The 11,574-nt window shown below is 62.0% G+C and overlaps 2 protein-coding genes across 9 annotated transcripts; one reads left to right on the top strand and one right to left on the bottom strand.

Annotated features, from left to right (window-relative positions):
* Window positions 1-74: 74 nt before the first annotated feature.
* ULK3 (unc-51 like kinase 3) lies at window positions 75-6,208 on the top strand. 7 transcript variants are annotated; one of them, XR_006014992.1, is made up of 19 exons: window positions 75-260; window positions 497-637; window positions 816-936; window positions 1,040-1,144; window positions 1,224-1,367; window positions 1,458-1,540; window positions 1,613-1,768; window positions 1,844-1,949; window positions 2,064-2,104; window positions 2,195-2,297; window positions 2,409-2,473; window positions 2,589-2,667; window positions 2,868-2,915; window positions 3,028-3,082; window positions 3,263-4,061; window positions 4,170-4,351; window positions 5,640-5,700; window positions 5,791-5,847; window positions 5,986-6,208. XR_006014992.1 is itself a non-coding variant. In XM_042021765.1 (16 exons), exons 1-16 carry the CDS (start codon window positions 159-161, stop codon window positions 3,277-3,279), a joined length of 1,407 nt encoding a protein of 468 aa, XP_041877699.1. In that variant the 5' UTR covers window positions 75-158; the 3' UTR covers window positions 3,280-4,139. The 7 variants fall into 7 exon arrangements, 3 of the variants coding, with proteins under 3 accessions (XP_041877699.1, XP_041877697.1, XP_041877698.1); XR_006014990.1 differs by lacking the exon at window positions 5,640-5,700; XR_006014989.1 differs by lacking the exon at window positions 5,640-5,700 and having other exon boundaries at window positions 5,791-5,889.
* Window positions 6,209-7,458: 1,250 nt separating this feature from the next.
* Window positions 7,459-11,574, bottom strand: CPLX3 (complexin 3). Of its 2 annotated transcripts, XM_042021762.1 has the most exons (5): window positions 11,189-11,574; window positions 10,602-10,766; window positions 10,246-10,450; window positions 9,822-9,909; window positions 7,459-8,613 (listed from the first exon to the last, which is right to left on the bottom strand). In XM_042021762.1, exons 3-5 carry the CDS (start codon window positions 10,404-10,406, stop codon window positions 8,389-8,391), a joined length of 474 nt encoding a protein of 157 aa, XP_041877696.1. In that variant the 5' UTR covers window positions 10,407-10,450; window positions 10,602-10,766; window positions 11,189-11,574; the 3' UTR covers window positions 7,459-8,388. The 2 variants fall into 2 exon arrangements, with proteins under 2 accessions (XP_041877696.1, XP_041877695.1); XM_042021761.1 differs by lacking the exon at window positions 10,602-10,766.

Raw genomic sequence — 11,574 nt, 5'->3', positions numbered from 1 at the left:
TGGCGACGGGGGCGTGGCCATGACTGGCTGGGGGCGTGGCCGTGGTGGCCGGGGGGCGTGGCCATGGCGGCCGGGGGCGTGGCCTGGGCCGCGGCGCGCCGGGAAGGCGGAAGCGGCTCCCGGGCCCCGAGTGCCGGCACCGGGGGTCCGGGGGGGCCATGGCCGGGGCCGGCTGGGCCCCGCCGCGCCTCGACGAGTTCATCCTCACCGAGCGCCTCGGCTCCGGCACCTACGCCACCGTCTACAAGGCCTACAGGAAGGTAGGGCCGAGCCCGCCGCGGGGTTCCCGTTTTGCTCTCCAGTCTGCCCCCCCCACTCCTGTGGGACCCCGCTTTTCCAGCCCCCCACATGGGGTGCCACCCCTATAGCCCCCTCATGGCACCCGCAGCCCCCTTGCAGGGGTTCCTTCCCTCCCGTCCCCATCCGGCGGGCTGGGGGAGCAGCCCAGGGTGGCTCTTTGGGAGGGGGGCTCCAGGGTTGCCCCCCTCCTTGGCAGAGGGACACGCGTGAGGTGGTGGCCATCAAGTGTGTGAACAAGAGGAGCCTGAACCGGACATCGGTGGAGAATCTGCTGACAGAGATCGAGATCCTCAAGACCATCCGCCATCCCAACATTGTGGAGCTCAAGGACTTCCAGGTGGGCTGGGGGCTTCCCGGGGGGCCTCTGAGCCACAACTACTCGGGCTTGGACCCATCCCGTCTTCCCAGGGGTGTGTCCATGGGGCTGGGTGCCAGCAACTGGGCAAACTGGTGCAGAGGAACCTGTGTGGGCGGGACTGGCTGGGGTGGCACGACGGGGGCTTGTTGCCTGGCAGTGGGACAGTGACCACATCTACCTGATCATGGAGTTCTGCGCCGGGGGGGACCTCTCCCGCTTCATCCGGATGCGCCGGCTCCTCCCCGAGAAGGTGGCACGCATCTTCCTGCAGCAGCTCGGTAAGGACACCCCGCCTGGCTCCCACTCCGGCTCCAGTGTGGGCCCTTCCCGGGGCTTTTGGGCTGCAAGGCTGTGCTGTCATGTGCCCATCCACCCGCCCAGCCTGCGCCCTGAAGTTCCTCCACGACCACAACATCTCCCACCTGGACCTGAAGCCACAGAACATCCTCCTGAGTGCCCCGGAGAACCCCCAGCTGAAGCTGGCAGGTCAGGGCAGCTCCCTGGGAGGGGCTGGCAGGGGGGAAATCCCTTCTCCTTGTGCCTCCACGAGCTCTCTGCCTGGCAGATTTCGGCTTTGCTCAGTACATGTCCCCGTGGGACGAGCAGCACGTGCTGCGGGGCTCCCCGCTCTACATGGCCCCCGAGATGGTGTGTCGGCAGCAGTACGACGCCCGCGTGGACCTGTGGTCGGTGGGCGTCATCCTCTACGGTGGGTTTGGCTTTTATTCCCCCGGGGGGGTCTGCCCAGGGCTGGTTTCCCCCTCTCCACTTCCCCCCACCACTCCTTTTCCCCACACAGAAGCGCTTTTTGGAAAGCCGCCCTTCGCTTCCCGCTCCTTCGCTGAGCTGGAGGAGAAGATCCGCAGCGAGCGGGCTGTGGAGGTAACGTGGTGTGGGATGGAGCTGGGGGAGGTCCTCACAGTGCTCAGTGGGCTCAGCCCCTTCCTTCCCCAGCTTCCCAGCCGGCCCCAGCTCTCTCTGGAATGCCGGGATCTCTTGGGACAGCTCCTGGAGAGGGACCCTCTGAAGCGCATCTCCTTCGAGCGCTTCTTTGCCCACCCCTTCGTGGACATGGAGCACGTCCCCGGCCCCGAGAGCCTCAGCAAGGCGGTGAGCGGGGGCTGGAGGCTGCTCCCTGGGAGCAGGGGGGGTTCCAAGCCCTGAGACCCCCCTTGTGTCCCCCAGACCAACCTGGTGGTGGAGGCGGTGAGGAAGGATCAGGAGGGAGATGCCAACGCCGCCCTCTCCCTCTACTGCAAAGCCCTGGAGTATTTTGTGCCAGCACTGCACTGTGAGTTCCCCCAGGGGTTCTGTGGGGCCTGGGTGTATTTTTGAGGGGGCAGCACCCTGGGGGAGGCCGGTTTTCAGCCCACCCACCCCAGTGTTTGGTCGTTTTCCCCCTCAGATGAAAGTGATGCGCGACGCAAAGAAGCCATCCGGGCCAAGGTGAGCCAAAACCCCTGGGCGGGGTGGGAACAGCACCCCCATCCTCTGCACCCCATATCGGGGGTCTCCTCACCCCCAAAATGTGCACAGGTGGGGCAGTACATCTCCCGAGCAGAGGAGCTGAAGGTGTTGGTCACGTCCAGCAACAAGAACCTCCTGGAGAAAGGAAACCCGGCCAGAGAGCTCCTGAAAGGTGGTGATTTTTGAGCATCCCCCAGCGTTGGAGCTGGCAGGGGGCAGTGGTGGGGTTTTGGGCTGAAGGGTGAAGGTTTTGGGCAATCCCCATGGCCACGTCCCCTTGCAGAGATGGCCAAGGACAAGCCTCGGCTCTGCGCGGCGCTGGAAGTGGCTTCAGCTGCCGTCGTCAAGGTGAGGGGTGGGCTTGGGGGGGTGGGCTTGGGGGTCCCCTCACCCCCGAGGGAAGGGGAGGGTGCAGACCTGGTGGATCCCCCCCAGCCACAGCCAGCCCCCGGGGTCTTTGCAGGAGGAGGAAGGCAGGGATGACAGTGACGCCCTGGAGCTGTACCAGCAGAGCCTTGGGGAGCTGCTGCTGCTCCTGGCCGGTGAGTTGGGACTGTGGCAGGGGTTTTAGGGCAAGGAGGGATCCTGCTCTCATCCCGTGGCACGTTCCCCTTTCCCCTGCAGCGGAGCCGGCGGGGCGGCGGCGGGAGCTGCTCCATGTGGAGGTGAGTGCCAGCCCCGGGACACCCAGCTGTCCCCGGTGGCCTGGCTCCGGAGCGACTGTGTCCTCTTTCTCCCCCAGATCCAGACCCTGATGGCCCGAGCCGAGTACCTGAAGGATCAGATCAAGGTATGATGATCAGATCAAGGTATGATGATCAGATCAAGGTATGATGACTGGGGGGGGTCAGGAGCGTGCTGGCAGGGGATAAAGGCTGGAAAAGCCCCCTCTCCCTTGGCAGATGCGGGAGGCACAATCCATGGGCAAGGAGGCGCTGGCAGAGTCCGTCCGGAGCGGTGAGTGCCCCTCGGAAATCCCTCCAGCTGCCGCAGCCGTGGGGCTATCCCTGCCCGCGGTTGATCCCGACCCCGCACGCCCTCGTCCCCCCCAGCACGGGCTCATCCCCGCCCGGGAGCCCGCCTGGGGGGTGGCAGCGGCGTGTGCAGCCCGGTGAGTCCCTGTGTCCCCCGGTGCAGCCTGTACCTTGCAGTGATTCCCAGTGGGGAGCCGCCCAGCCGGACGCTGCTCACCGCCCTGCCAGGAGATGCCGGCGCAAAGACGAGGCTTCCGTCCCCCCACCAGGGTGACACCTCGGGGGTCACCCTCGGGCTCCCAGCCCCGGCGGGTCCGCGGGGCCATCTGCCCTTCTCCCAGGCGCTGGCTCATTTCACTGCCAGCCCTGCCTCGACCGTCTGCTGCCGCAGCCTCCCCTGCCACAGCAGGCAGGTTATTCCACTCTAATTCCCTCCGCTGGCTGCCGCGGGAAGGGTATTTTTATCCTGGCACTGGGCTCTGGCAGGATATCCCCCCTGCTTTTTCAGCTGGGTGCTGCTTCCACCTCCCAAGTTCTGGGGGAGCCTGCAGGGCCCAGGGCCATGAATCCGGCCGGGAGCTGAGGGTGGACAGGGATGCTCCGCTGTGCCTTCCTCGCCCAGCATCTACCTCTGCATCCACCGCTGCTCGTCCAGCCTCCAGCAGCCCACTGTCCCAGCCCCGCCATAGCTCCCTCCCTCTCACTGCTGGAGCACTGGGAATGAGGCTTTTCCTTCCTAAACCTGGAGGTATGGACTGGGTCACCAGTGTCATGAGCGTGGGCAGTGCTCAGCGGGGACTGATGAGTCGGACACGAGCAGCAATCAATCACCTTCAGGGAGACACTGTCGGCATCCTGCCTGCTCTGCTCCACTCCTCAGGGCTCTGACAACCCCAGCATCCAAGTCATGTTCCCAGGGTCACTTGTCCGGGGTGCTGAGGTTGCCTGTCCTGCAAAACAAGGTACCTGTCTCAAAATCTACTCTATCTCAAGGGAATGTAATTTATTGTCTTTAATAAATTCTAGTTTTGGTTTCTCCACCTCCTCTGCACTCGGGTTTGTGATTTAAGCCTAAGAGGGGTCCCCAGGCAAGCCCAGGACCCAGAGCCAGCCCGACGTCCTGGAGCCATCGAGGAGGGCTGGGAACCCTCGTCCGTGTTCCCCCAGGAGCAGAGCCGGGGTGTCCCCTCCTCTGCTCCAGCCGTGCCCTCCCTTCCTGTGCTCCCCGGGGACACGAGGCAGCCAAAGCAAGGTTTGACCTTGTTTTCACTTCCCATCTTTTTATTTTTTGTGTGTGTGGAAAACACGGAGCAGAACAACACGAGCCATTACGTAAAATCCTGTTTTCTCCAATAGATTTTTGTGGCGGGTGAGGAAGGGCTGGGCTGGGCCATGAGGGAAGGCAGAGGGGCTGGAGCAAACAACGGGGGAATTTTTGGGGTATTCTGAGCCATGACCTCTTCCCAAGACAGCCTTCCCCCCAGATCCTGCCCTTCCAGCTGCTCCGTGCTCAAACAGGCGCAGAGCTTCCCAGGCGGATGCGATGAGGCATTTTTATACCTTTTTTATATTTTTATTATTATTATTCCAAGCAGAGATTATATCCCGAGGCTTTAAAGCGCTTTCCAAGCCCGTGTCCTCCCCCGGCCTGTGGCGAGCGCGGAGCCGCCGGGGACGGCTGCACCGGCTGGCTGCGGCAGCCGGCGCGGATAATCGCATCTGCCTTCACGCTCGGCCGCCAGCGCGGCCCATTCCCCAGGCCTCGGCAGCAGGACGAGGCTGCGGCTGCTCCCCGGCGCTGATGGAGCCCGGGCTGGCCCGGCTTTGTGTCGGGGTGGGTGTGAGTGTCTCCTGCACCAGGGTTTTTCGGTGGAGCGCTGCCCAAATGTCACCGAGGGAAGGTGGCACGGAGCGAGCAGTGCCCAGCCCGGCAGCGTGGCCTCTGTGGCTCGGCTGCTCCGCTCCAGTCCCATCCATGCCATCAGCCAGCCCTCCCAAAGGGCTCTTCCAACCCTCACAGGGTGGCTCTTGGGGCTGGATTGTCACCCAGAGAGGTGCGGGAGTGGCAGATGGGTTGTCACCCTCGTGGTGCCAGCGTGTGAGTTGATGTGAGGTCACACACGCGGTGGGCTGGGGAGAGCTGGGTCAGGGTGTGGAGCCAACCTTGGGCTTTCCCAGGGCTCTTTAATCTGGATTAATCCCGACTGTTGCACCAGCGGTGAGTGGATGGATGGGCCATCCCTTCCCACAGCGGCTCGCAGGGAGGTTTAATTGCCTGCAAAAAGAAGGAGGGAGATTCCCCAGCCTTCCATGGCAGCTCATTTGTTTCAGTGCTTTAACAATTGCTCATTTAATGCTTTATCCATTGGGGAAACCACTTGCTCATCCCACACTCACCAGTGGGAAGGGGGAAGATCCTGCAGCTGGCTGAGGAATGGGCTGGTGCAGGAGGGCAGGAGTTCTGTCAATAAAATTTATGTTATTTGATCAATAAAATTTTATTTTATTTTATTTTATCGACAAAATTCCCTGCTGCCCAGCACCTTCCAGCAGCCAGTGAGGGCTTCCTTGGACAAACCTGTCCCAATCCTGGCCCCATAGGTGAGGAAATTATTTAGGGCCTGTAAAAGAGAAAAAACCCCACCTTTTCTGCTTTAATCCACACTTATTCTTTGCTTTAAGATTTTTTAGTCTGTGTGTTGATGCCTGGAGCAGCCGTATGGCGTGGAGGCAGCCACTATGCTCGGGGTACAGCAGCAGGAACCGCTGGAAACCGGGATGCATCCCTTGGTGGGCAGGGAAAAGGCAGGAGGGGGCTGCCTGCCCCTGCTCCCCCCGTCCCAGCCTCTCATTCCTCCATCCCAACCTCTCCTCCCTCCATCCCAGCTTCTTCTCCCCGCTCTGGGCAGCGATCCAGCGATGGGAGCAGGGATGCAGGCTCGGAGGAGCATCCTCGGAGCTGCCGATGCTGTGCCGGGAACGCTGTGCCGGGAACGCTTTGCTGAGGCTTAACACATCGCGCAGAGCCGGGCGGGGGGAGCGCACGCTGCCTGGCTTTTCACATGCCTGGGGGTCATGGTGCCTCCTAAAATAAACCCGCTGAGCTTCACGCGGCCTTTGCGTGGCGGCACGTGGGCCGGGAGAGCGCGGAGCGGAGCCCGGGGGTCGGGCAGGGGGGGCAGGGGAAGGGGGGCCGAGGAAAAGGTGCGGGAGAGGATCCTGGCTGGGTGTGGGGGGGATGAAGCGCAGGGCTGCAGCCCCGGCCCCACGGCTCCCCGCTCCGGTTGGGATCCCGCTCTCCCGTGGGATGATTGCAGATTGTGCCTCGCCGTCGGCCTGGGATTTAAACACCAAGGGCTCGGCTCGGTCCGTGCCTGCTCCCTGCTATCCCTTTCCTGGTGGGGGATTAGATCAGCTTGGGCTGATCCTCATCAGGTATGATCTCCTTCCAGAGCTAAAGCTGCTCCTGCCAATCTCCCCTCTCGTTTGTCCCCAGCTCCCAGCGCTGTGTGGGGCTGGATTGGGGATCTGATGGGAGCAGATGTCCCCAGAGCTGCTGGCAGCTCTCCTGGTCCCGAGGGCTGCAGGGTTGTGAGGATGTGTGTCCCCATGGGCAGAGCATCACGCTGAGCTGCCTCTGTCTGTCTGTCTGTCTGTCCTCTCAAGGATGGACATCAGGAGTTTCCCAGAACTACCTGGCAGTGGCACAGGATTATCAGGGGGCTGGGGGCAGAAAGGAATCTCTTGGCACAGCAGCCCCAGCCCCAGCCTGATCCAGCACCCTTAATAATAATAATAATAATAATAATAATAATAATAGCAATAATAACAAGAAGATCAGTTTCCCAGCACCCTCTCCTGTGTTTTCCTGGATGACCCACCCCCCCTGCAAAACCAAACTACAGTAATCATCTCCCATGGGATCTGGAGCGACAAATTCCCAGCCCATGCCAGGTTTTTCCAGGAAGCCTCACCACAGGAGCCCACTGCCTGGCGGGATGCCGTCAGGGCTGGGAGTCACACCTGTACTCCCACGGGCTCATGCCTGCAGAGAGTGTCCTTGCTCGGAGCGCTGCCGTGGACATCCCGCAGCGCCCATGAGACTGAGTGTTCTGAAGGTTTTATATTAAAATAGCCAAGAATCTGCGGAAAAATGGGAATTTTGTTTGCTTTTAAACCTGACTGCAGACAACGAGCTCCTCGTAGCATCCCTTTGGTCCCAAACGTGAGGACAACCAGGAGCAGTGCTTTCTTTGGGATGCTGCTGCCAGGGAGTTCTCCTTGGAGCTCCTGCCCTGCCTTGGGAAGGCACACCCCAAAACCTTGGCCAGGAAAATAGAGCTCGGGGAGAAAAAGAAATGCATAGACATCTCCTGGTATTTATTCCACCGGTTATAACAGTACCATGGCACGGGGACAGCACAGGAGGTGCGGGGACACTCAACCGAGCACAGCGCACAACCACAGCACGACAAGCGGGAGGAAGGGGATATTCCCTTATCACTTTGTTCTTCTCCTGGAAGGAACAAGGACAGGAGCAGATCCCACCCCAGGAGAGGGACACCACTGCTCCGGGGAAGGGCTGGTGCAGGCTCAGCTCAGCACCAGGGAGGGCTTTTGTTCCTCTCTGGTGTCAATTCAGGCTTCAGCCCTCTGGTCCTCAGCACCCCCTTCCCACAGGGATGAAGGGATCATATAGCAGGTCCTTCCTGGCTGGCTCCTTCAGAGGGGCCCTCAAGGACAGAGGGGTTGGTGTTCCTTGCAGGTACGGGATGTCATTTCTCAGGTGATGGGTATGGGACGCAGGGAGGGGGGTGTTCCACACCCTGCCTCGTCCTTGCGAGGCAACTCGGAGCCTCCCGGTCATTTCTAGGAGGCTGAGTGGAAATGTGGAGGCAGAGCCACAGCGTGCGGCCACCACGCAGCGTCCTGCCCACGCTGGCGTGGGTCAATAACACTCCAAGGTCACTCTCCCTCCCTGCAACCTCCCCGGCTCTGGCTGCGGACACCCCCTGCCGCGGGCACGGGAGGAGGCCTTGGGGTACGAGGGGGACATGCTGGCTTTTGGCTCTACCTCAGCCCGGAGAACGAAACGAAAACCACACATCAGGGACATCTGGGTCAGGGACTCGAGGGGTCACACGGCTCAGGAGGACCCGAGTGACACACGGCAAGGGTGACAACGTCGGTGGGGTCCCCGCCGCAGGCAGCAGCCCCCGCCAGACCCTGCGCTGCGTCCCCTCCCTGCTCCCCCACCGTCGCGCCGGCGGCGAGGGGGGCTCAGCCCCGTCACATCACGGAGCATTTCTCCGCCGATTGCTTCAGGTCCTCTAGCGTGGCCGAAGCTTTGTCCTTCAAGGAATCAAGGTCCAGGTTCTGGATGTTGCTGAGCTGGCCGATAACCGAGTTCTTCTCTTCCTCCTCCTCGTTGTCCTGCTCGATCATCTTGGCCAGCTCCTTGGGCAGCTCCACGTCGCCTCCCACCAGCTGGATCTGGTTGTCATCCGTTTCGTTCTGGAATAGGCCGGGAGAGAGTCAGGAGGGGGGCACGTCACAGCGGGAAGGGGGCTTCTGGAAGCCTGCGCAAGCCTCGCAGGAGGGGCTTTGGGCTGCCTGCCCGCTTTAAGGGAAGGTGCCTGGGGGTGAGGGTGGGACGGTGATCCAGGCTGAGCAGAGCCTGGGCGCTCACAGCGAGAGCTGAGATGAAAACCTACGCGCAGCACCAGTATAAACTGGTTTTCAGCTCACGTTGCGGGGGGTTAGGCACCTAATTAAGCCACGCGTATGCTTAACGACTGCTCCCACCGGCGATCGGGATCAGCTCTGCGCCGGGAGCCGCCGGGAGACTCTGGGTGAGGCAGCCCGGCTGGCAAGCGGGATCAGTAATGAGCAGAAGAAACTTGTCAAAAGATGAGAAGGGACATCTCAAGCACAAGAAGGCAGTGAAAGGATTGTGGGGCCAGATCCAAACAAGTCCCAGTTTCCCCTGGAGAATAAAAAATCTCCATCTCTTCTTTCTCTGCCTTTTCTGGCTTTTGGCAGGGGGTAAAAGAAATTCTCCAGCTGTTTATTTCCGGGATATAAAAGGGGGGTGGGAAGCAGGGGGATGAATCCAGGCTGGCTGAACAACGCCAAACAATCAGGACAATCTCACTTGGCTTAGCTGACCCTTCGGAACTAATATTAGCCCGGCTCCAATTTGGGGTATTCACCACAGAGCGACTCTTCCTGAATAAAGGGTGGGTTTGGAGGGAGAAGAGCTGAATTATCCCTTGATTAAATTGTTTTTAGTGAATCGTTCATCGTGCGGAAATTCCAAAATTGGAGTTTAGGTGCCAAACGTTTGCCAAATAATCCGGGGAGAGGAGCTGGCTAATCCAGCTAGAACGGTGTAACACTGGCTCCACTCCCAGCTCCAGGGAGTCTGGGGTGAAGGTGGTTTTCCCTCACCCAGCTGGATTTAGGGGGCAAAAGTGAGGAAGAAGGGGATCAAGCAAGGCTGGGAGTCCCTCTGTCTCGGGCTGGTGCTCTGCGGTGCTCAGGGGGGAAGGAAAGGGGCCAAAGTTTGGGGAGAAGGATGGTTTTGAGGGGAATTTATTTGCCTTTGGGCTTTGTGGCTCAAACTCCAGGCGGCCAAGGGGGTCCTTGTCCCTTCCCCTCACTCCAGAGCTCCATCTGGAGCTTGGCTGCCCCTGTGCCCCCCATTCCCAGCACAGCCATACCTTGGGGAGCCTGTACTTGTCTCGGAAGTGGGACCTGACCGTGGCTCTCTCCGCCTTGCGCTGGGCAAACTGGGCATCTCTCTCCATCCTGCAGAGCACACAGGGCACTTACCAACAGCCCGTGCCCCCCATCCCCGGGCGTGCGCTTCCCCCCAACCTCAGCACCCCTCATTTTCTCTGAAAAATCCCGGTTTCCCACAATTTCCTCCCCCCAGCGCAGCCTGGAAGGAGAAAACAATCCCATCTCCCGGGCGAGGAAGCGGATTAAGGGATTAGGGGGCTCATTAAACTCCCTCACGGTCCTGCTGTCCCCAGCGCCGGCTCCCCCCAGCTCCCATGCACGGGGTGCGGACAGCAGCGGGAGCACCCCCTTCCCGCAGGGACCCCGGGGGCTCCAGCCCGTCCCGGTGCCGCTCGCACTCACTTCTCCTCCACCAGCTGCCGCTGATATTCCTCATACTCCTCGCGGGTCATGCCCTGCGCCTCGGCCGGAGATTTCTCGCCCTCGCTCTTCTCCTCTCCGCCCAGGCCGCCCGTGAGGTTCTTCAGCTGCCCCCCCACCATGCTCTTCACCATGAACGCCATGGCCGCGCCTTCGGGGGGCCGGGGGGCCGGGGGGCAGCGCGGCTCTGCGGCGGGGACACGCGGGGTCACCGGGGGGCTCGGGGAAGATGCGGGTGGGCAATATGAGGAGCCCCCGAGGAACGGGGCTAAGGGTGAGCTGGAGTGCCCGGGAGCCGAGAAATGGTCAGTGCTGGGGTGCCGGGAGTAGGGAATTACCGGGAAGCCGGGATGCTGTGGATGGGAGCTCCTGGAGAGCCGGAGCGCCTGGTTATGGAGTAGCTGGGGTCAGCGGAGAGGAGCTCCCGGGCAGCCGGAGTACGGAGGGCCCGGGGAACTGGGATACCGGGCGATGGAAGAGCCGGGATCAGCGGAGCTGGGCTCCTGGGGAGCGGGGGCGCTGGGTTATGGAGGAGTTGGGAACAGGGAGATGAGCTCCCGGGGAGGAGCTGCGGTCAGCGGAGTCGAGTTCCCGGGGAGCTGGGATGCTAGGTTATGGGGGATCCGGGATCAGCGAAGCCAAGCTCACAGGGAGTCGGAGTACCGAATTCCTGAGGAGCCAGTATCAGCAGAGCTGAATTTCCCGGGAGCCGGAATACCGAGGGATGGAGGAGCCGGGGTCAGCAGAGCCGAGTCCCCGGGGAGCTGTGGTGAGGGGAGGAGAGGGGCTCAGCGGAGTACGGAGTTCCCGGGATGCCAGAGTACCGAGTGCGAGGGACGGGGGAGACGGGTTCCCGGGGAGCTGGGGCACGGGGTTATGGAGGAGATGGGGTCAGCGGAGATGAATTCCCGGGATGACAGAGTACCGAATTCCCGAGGAGCCGGGACCAGCGGTCAGCACAGCGGAGTTGCCGGGGCGGTGGAGTACGGAGTTCCCGGGATGTCCTGAGAGATGCAGGAGCCGGGGTCAGCGGAGCGGAGTTCCGGGCAGCCGGGATGCTGTGGAGGTGAGTTCCCGGGACAACGGAGTCCGGAGCTCCAGGGATGCCGGCGTCAGCGGAGCGGAGTCGCCGGGATGCCCGAGTGCCGAATTGCCGGGATGCCGGAGGACGGGATGCGGACGGGAGTTGCTGCCGGGCTGTGCGGGGCTCAGCGGGGCCGCGCCGCCCCGCCGCCCATGGCGGAGCGGTCCCGGCCGGGAGCGGAGCGGGGCTGCAGCACCGGGGCTCGCACAGACCCGGTGTATGTGTCC

This window comes from Corvus kubaryi, unplaced genomic scaffold (genome assembly GCF_017639235.1).
Source record: "Corvus kubaryi isolate FWS band 111438036 unplaced genomic scaffold, C.kubaryi_AGA036_p1.0 37172, whole genome shotgun sequence".
In the NCBI taxonomy this organism is placed as follows: domain Eukaryota; kingdom Metazoa; phylum Chordata; class Aves; order Passeriformes; family Corvidae; genus Corvus; species Corvus kubaryi.
This window is presented reverse-complemented; position numbering and strand designations above follow the sequence as displayed.

Coding starts and splice junctions, on each gene's coding strand:
- ULK3 (XM_042021763.1), top strand. CDS start 159: ATGGCCGGGGCCGGCTGGGCCCCGCCGCGCCTCGACGAGTTCATCCTC. Junction 937..1,039: donor CATCTTCCTGCAGCAGCTCG/GTAAGGACACCC, acceptor CCACCCGCCCAG/CCTGCGCCCTGAAGTTCCTC. Junction 2,298..2,408: donor GGCCAGAGAGCTCCTGAAAG/GTGGTGATTTTT, acceptor GTCCCCTTGCAG/AGATGGCCAAGGACAAGCCT.
- CPLX3 (XM_042021762.1), bottom strand. CDS start 10,406: ATGGCGTTCATGGTGAAGAGCATGGTGGGGGGGCAGCTGAAGAACCTC. Junction 9,910..10,245: donor CGGCAGCTGGTGGAGGAGAA/GTGAGTGCGAGC, acceptor TGTGCTCTGCAG/GATGGAGAGAGATGCCCAGT. Junction 8,614..9,821: donor ACAAGTACAGGCTCCCCAAG/GTATGGCTGTGC, acceptor GGCCTATTCCAG/AACGAAACGGATGACAACCA.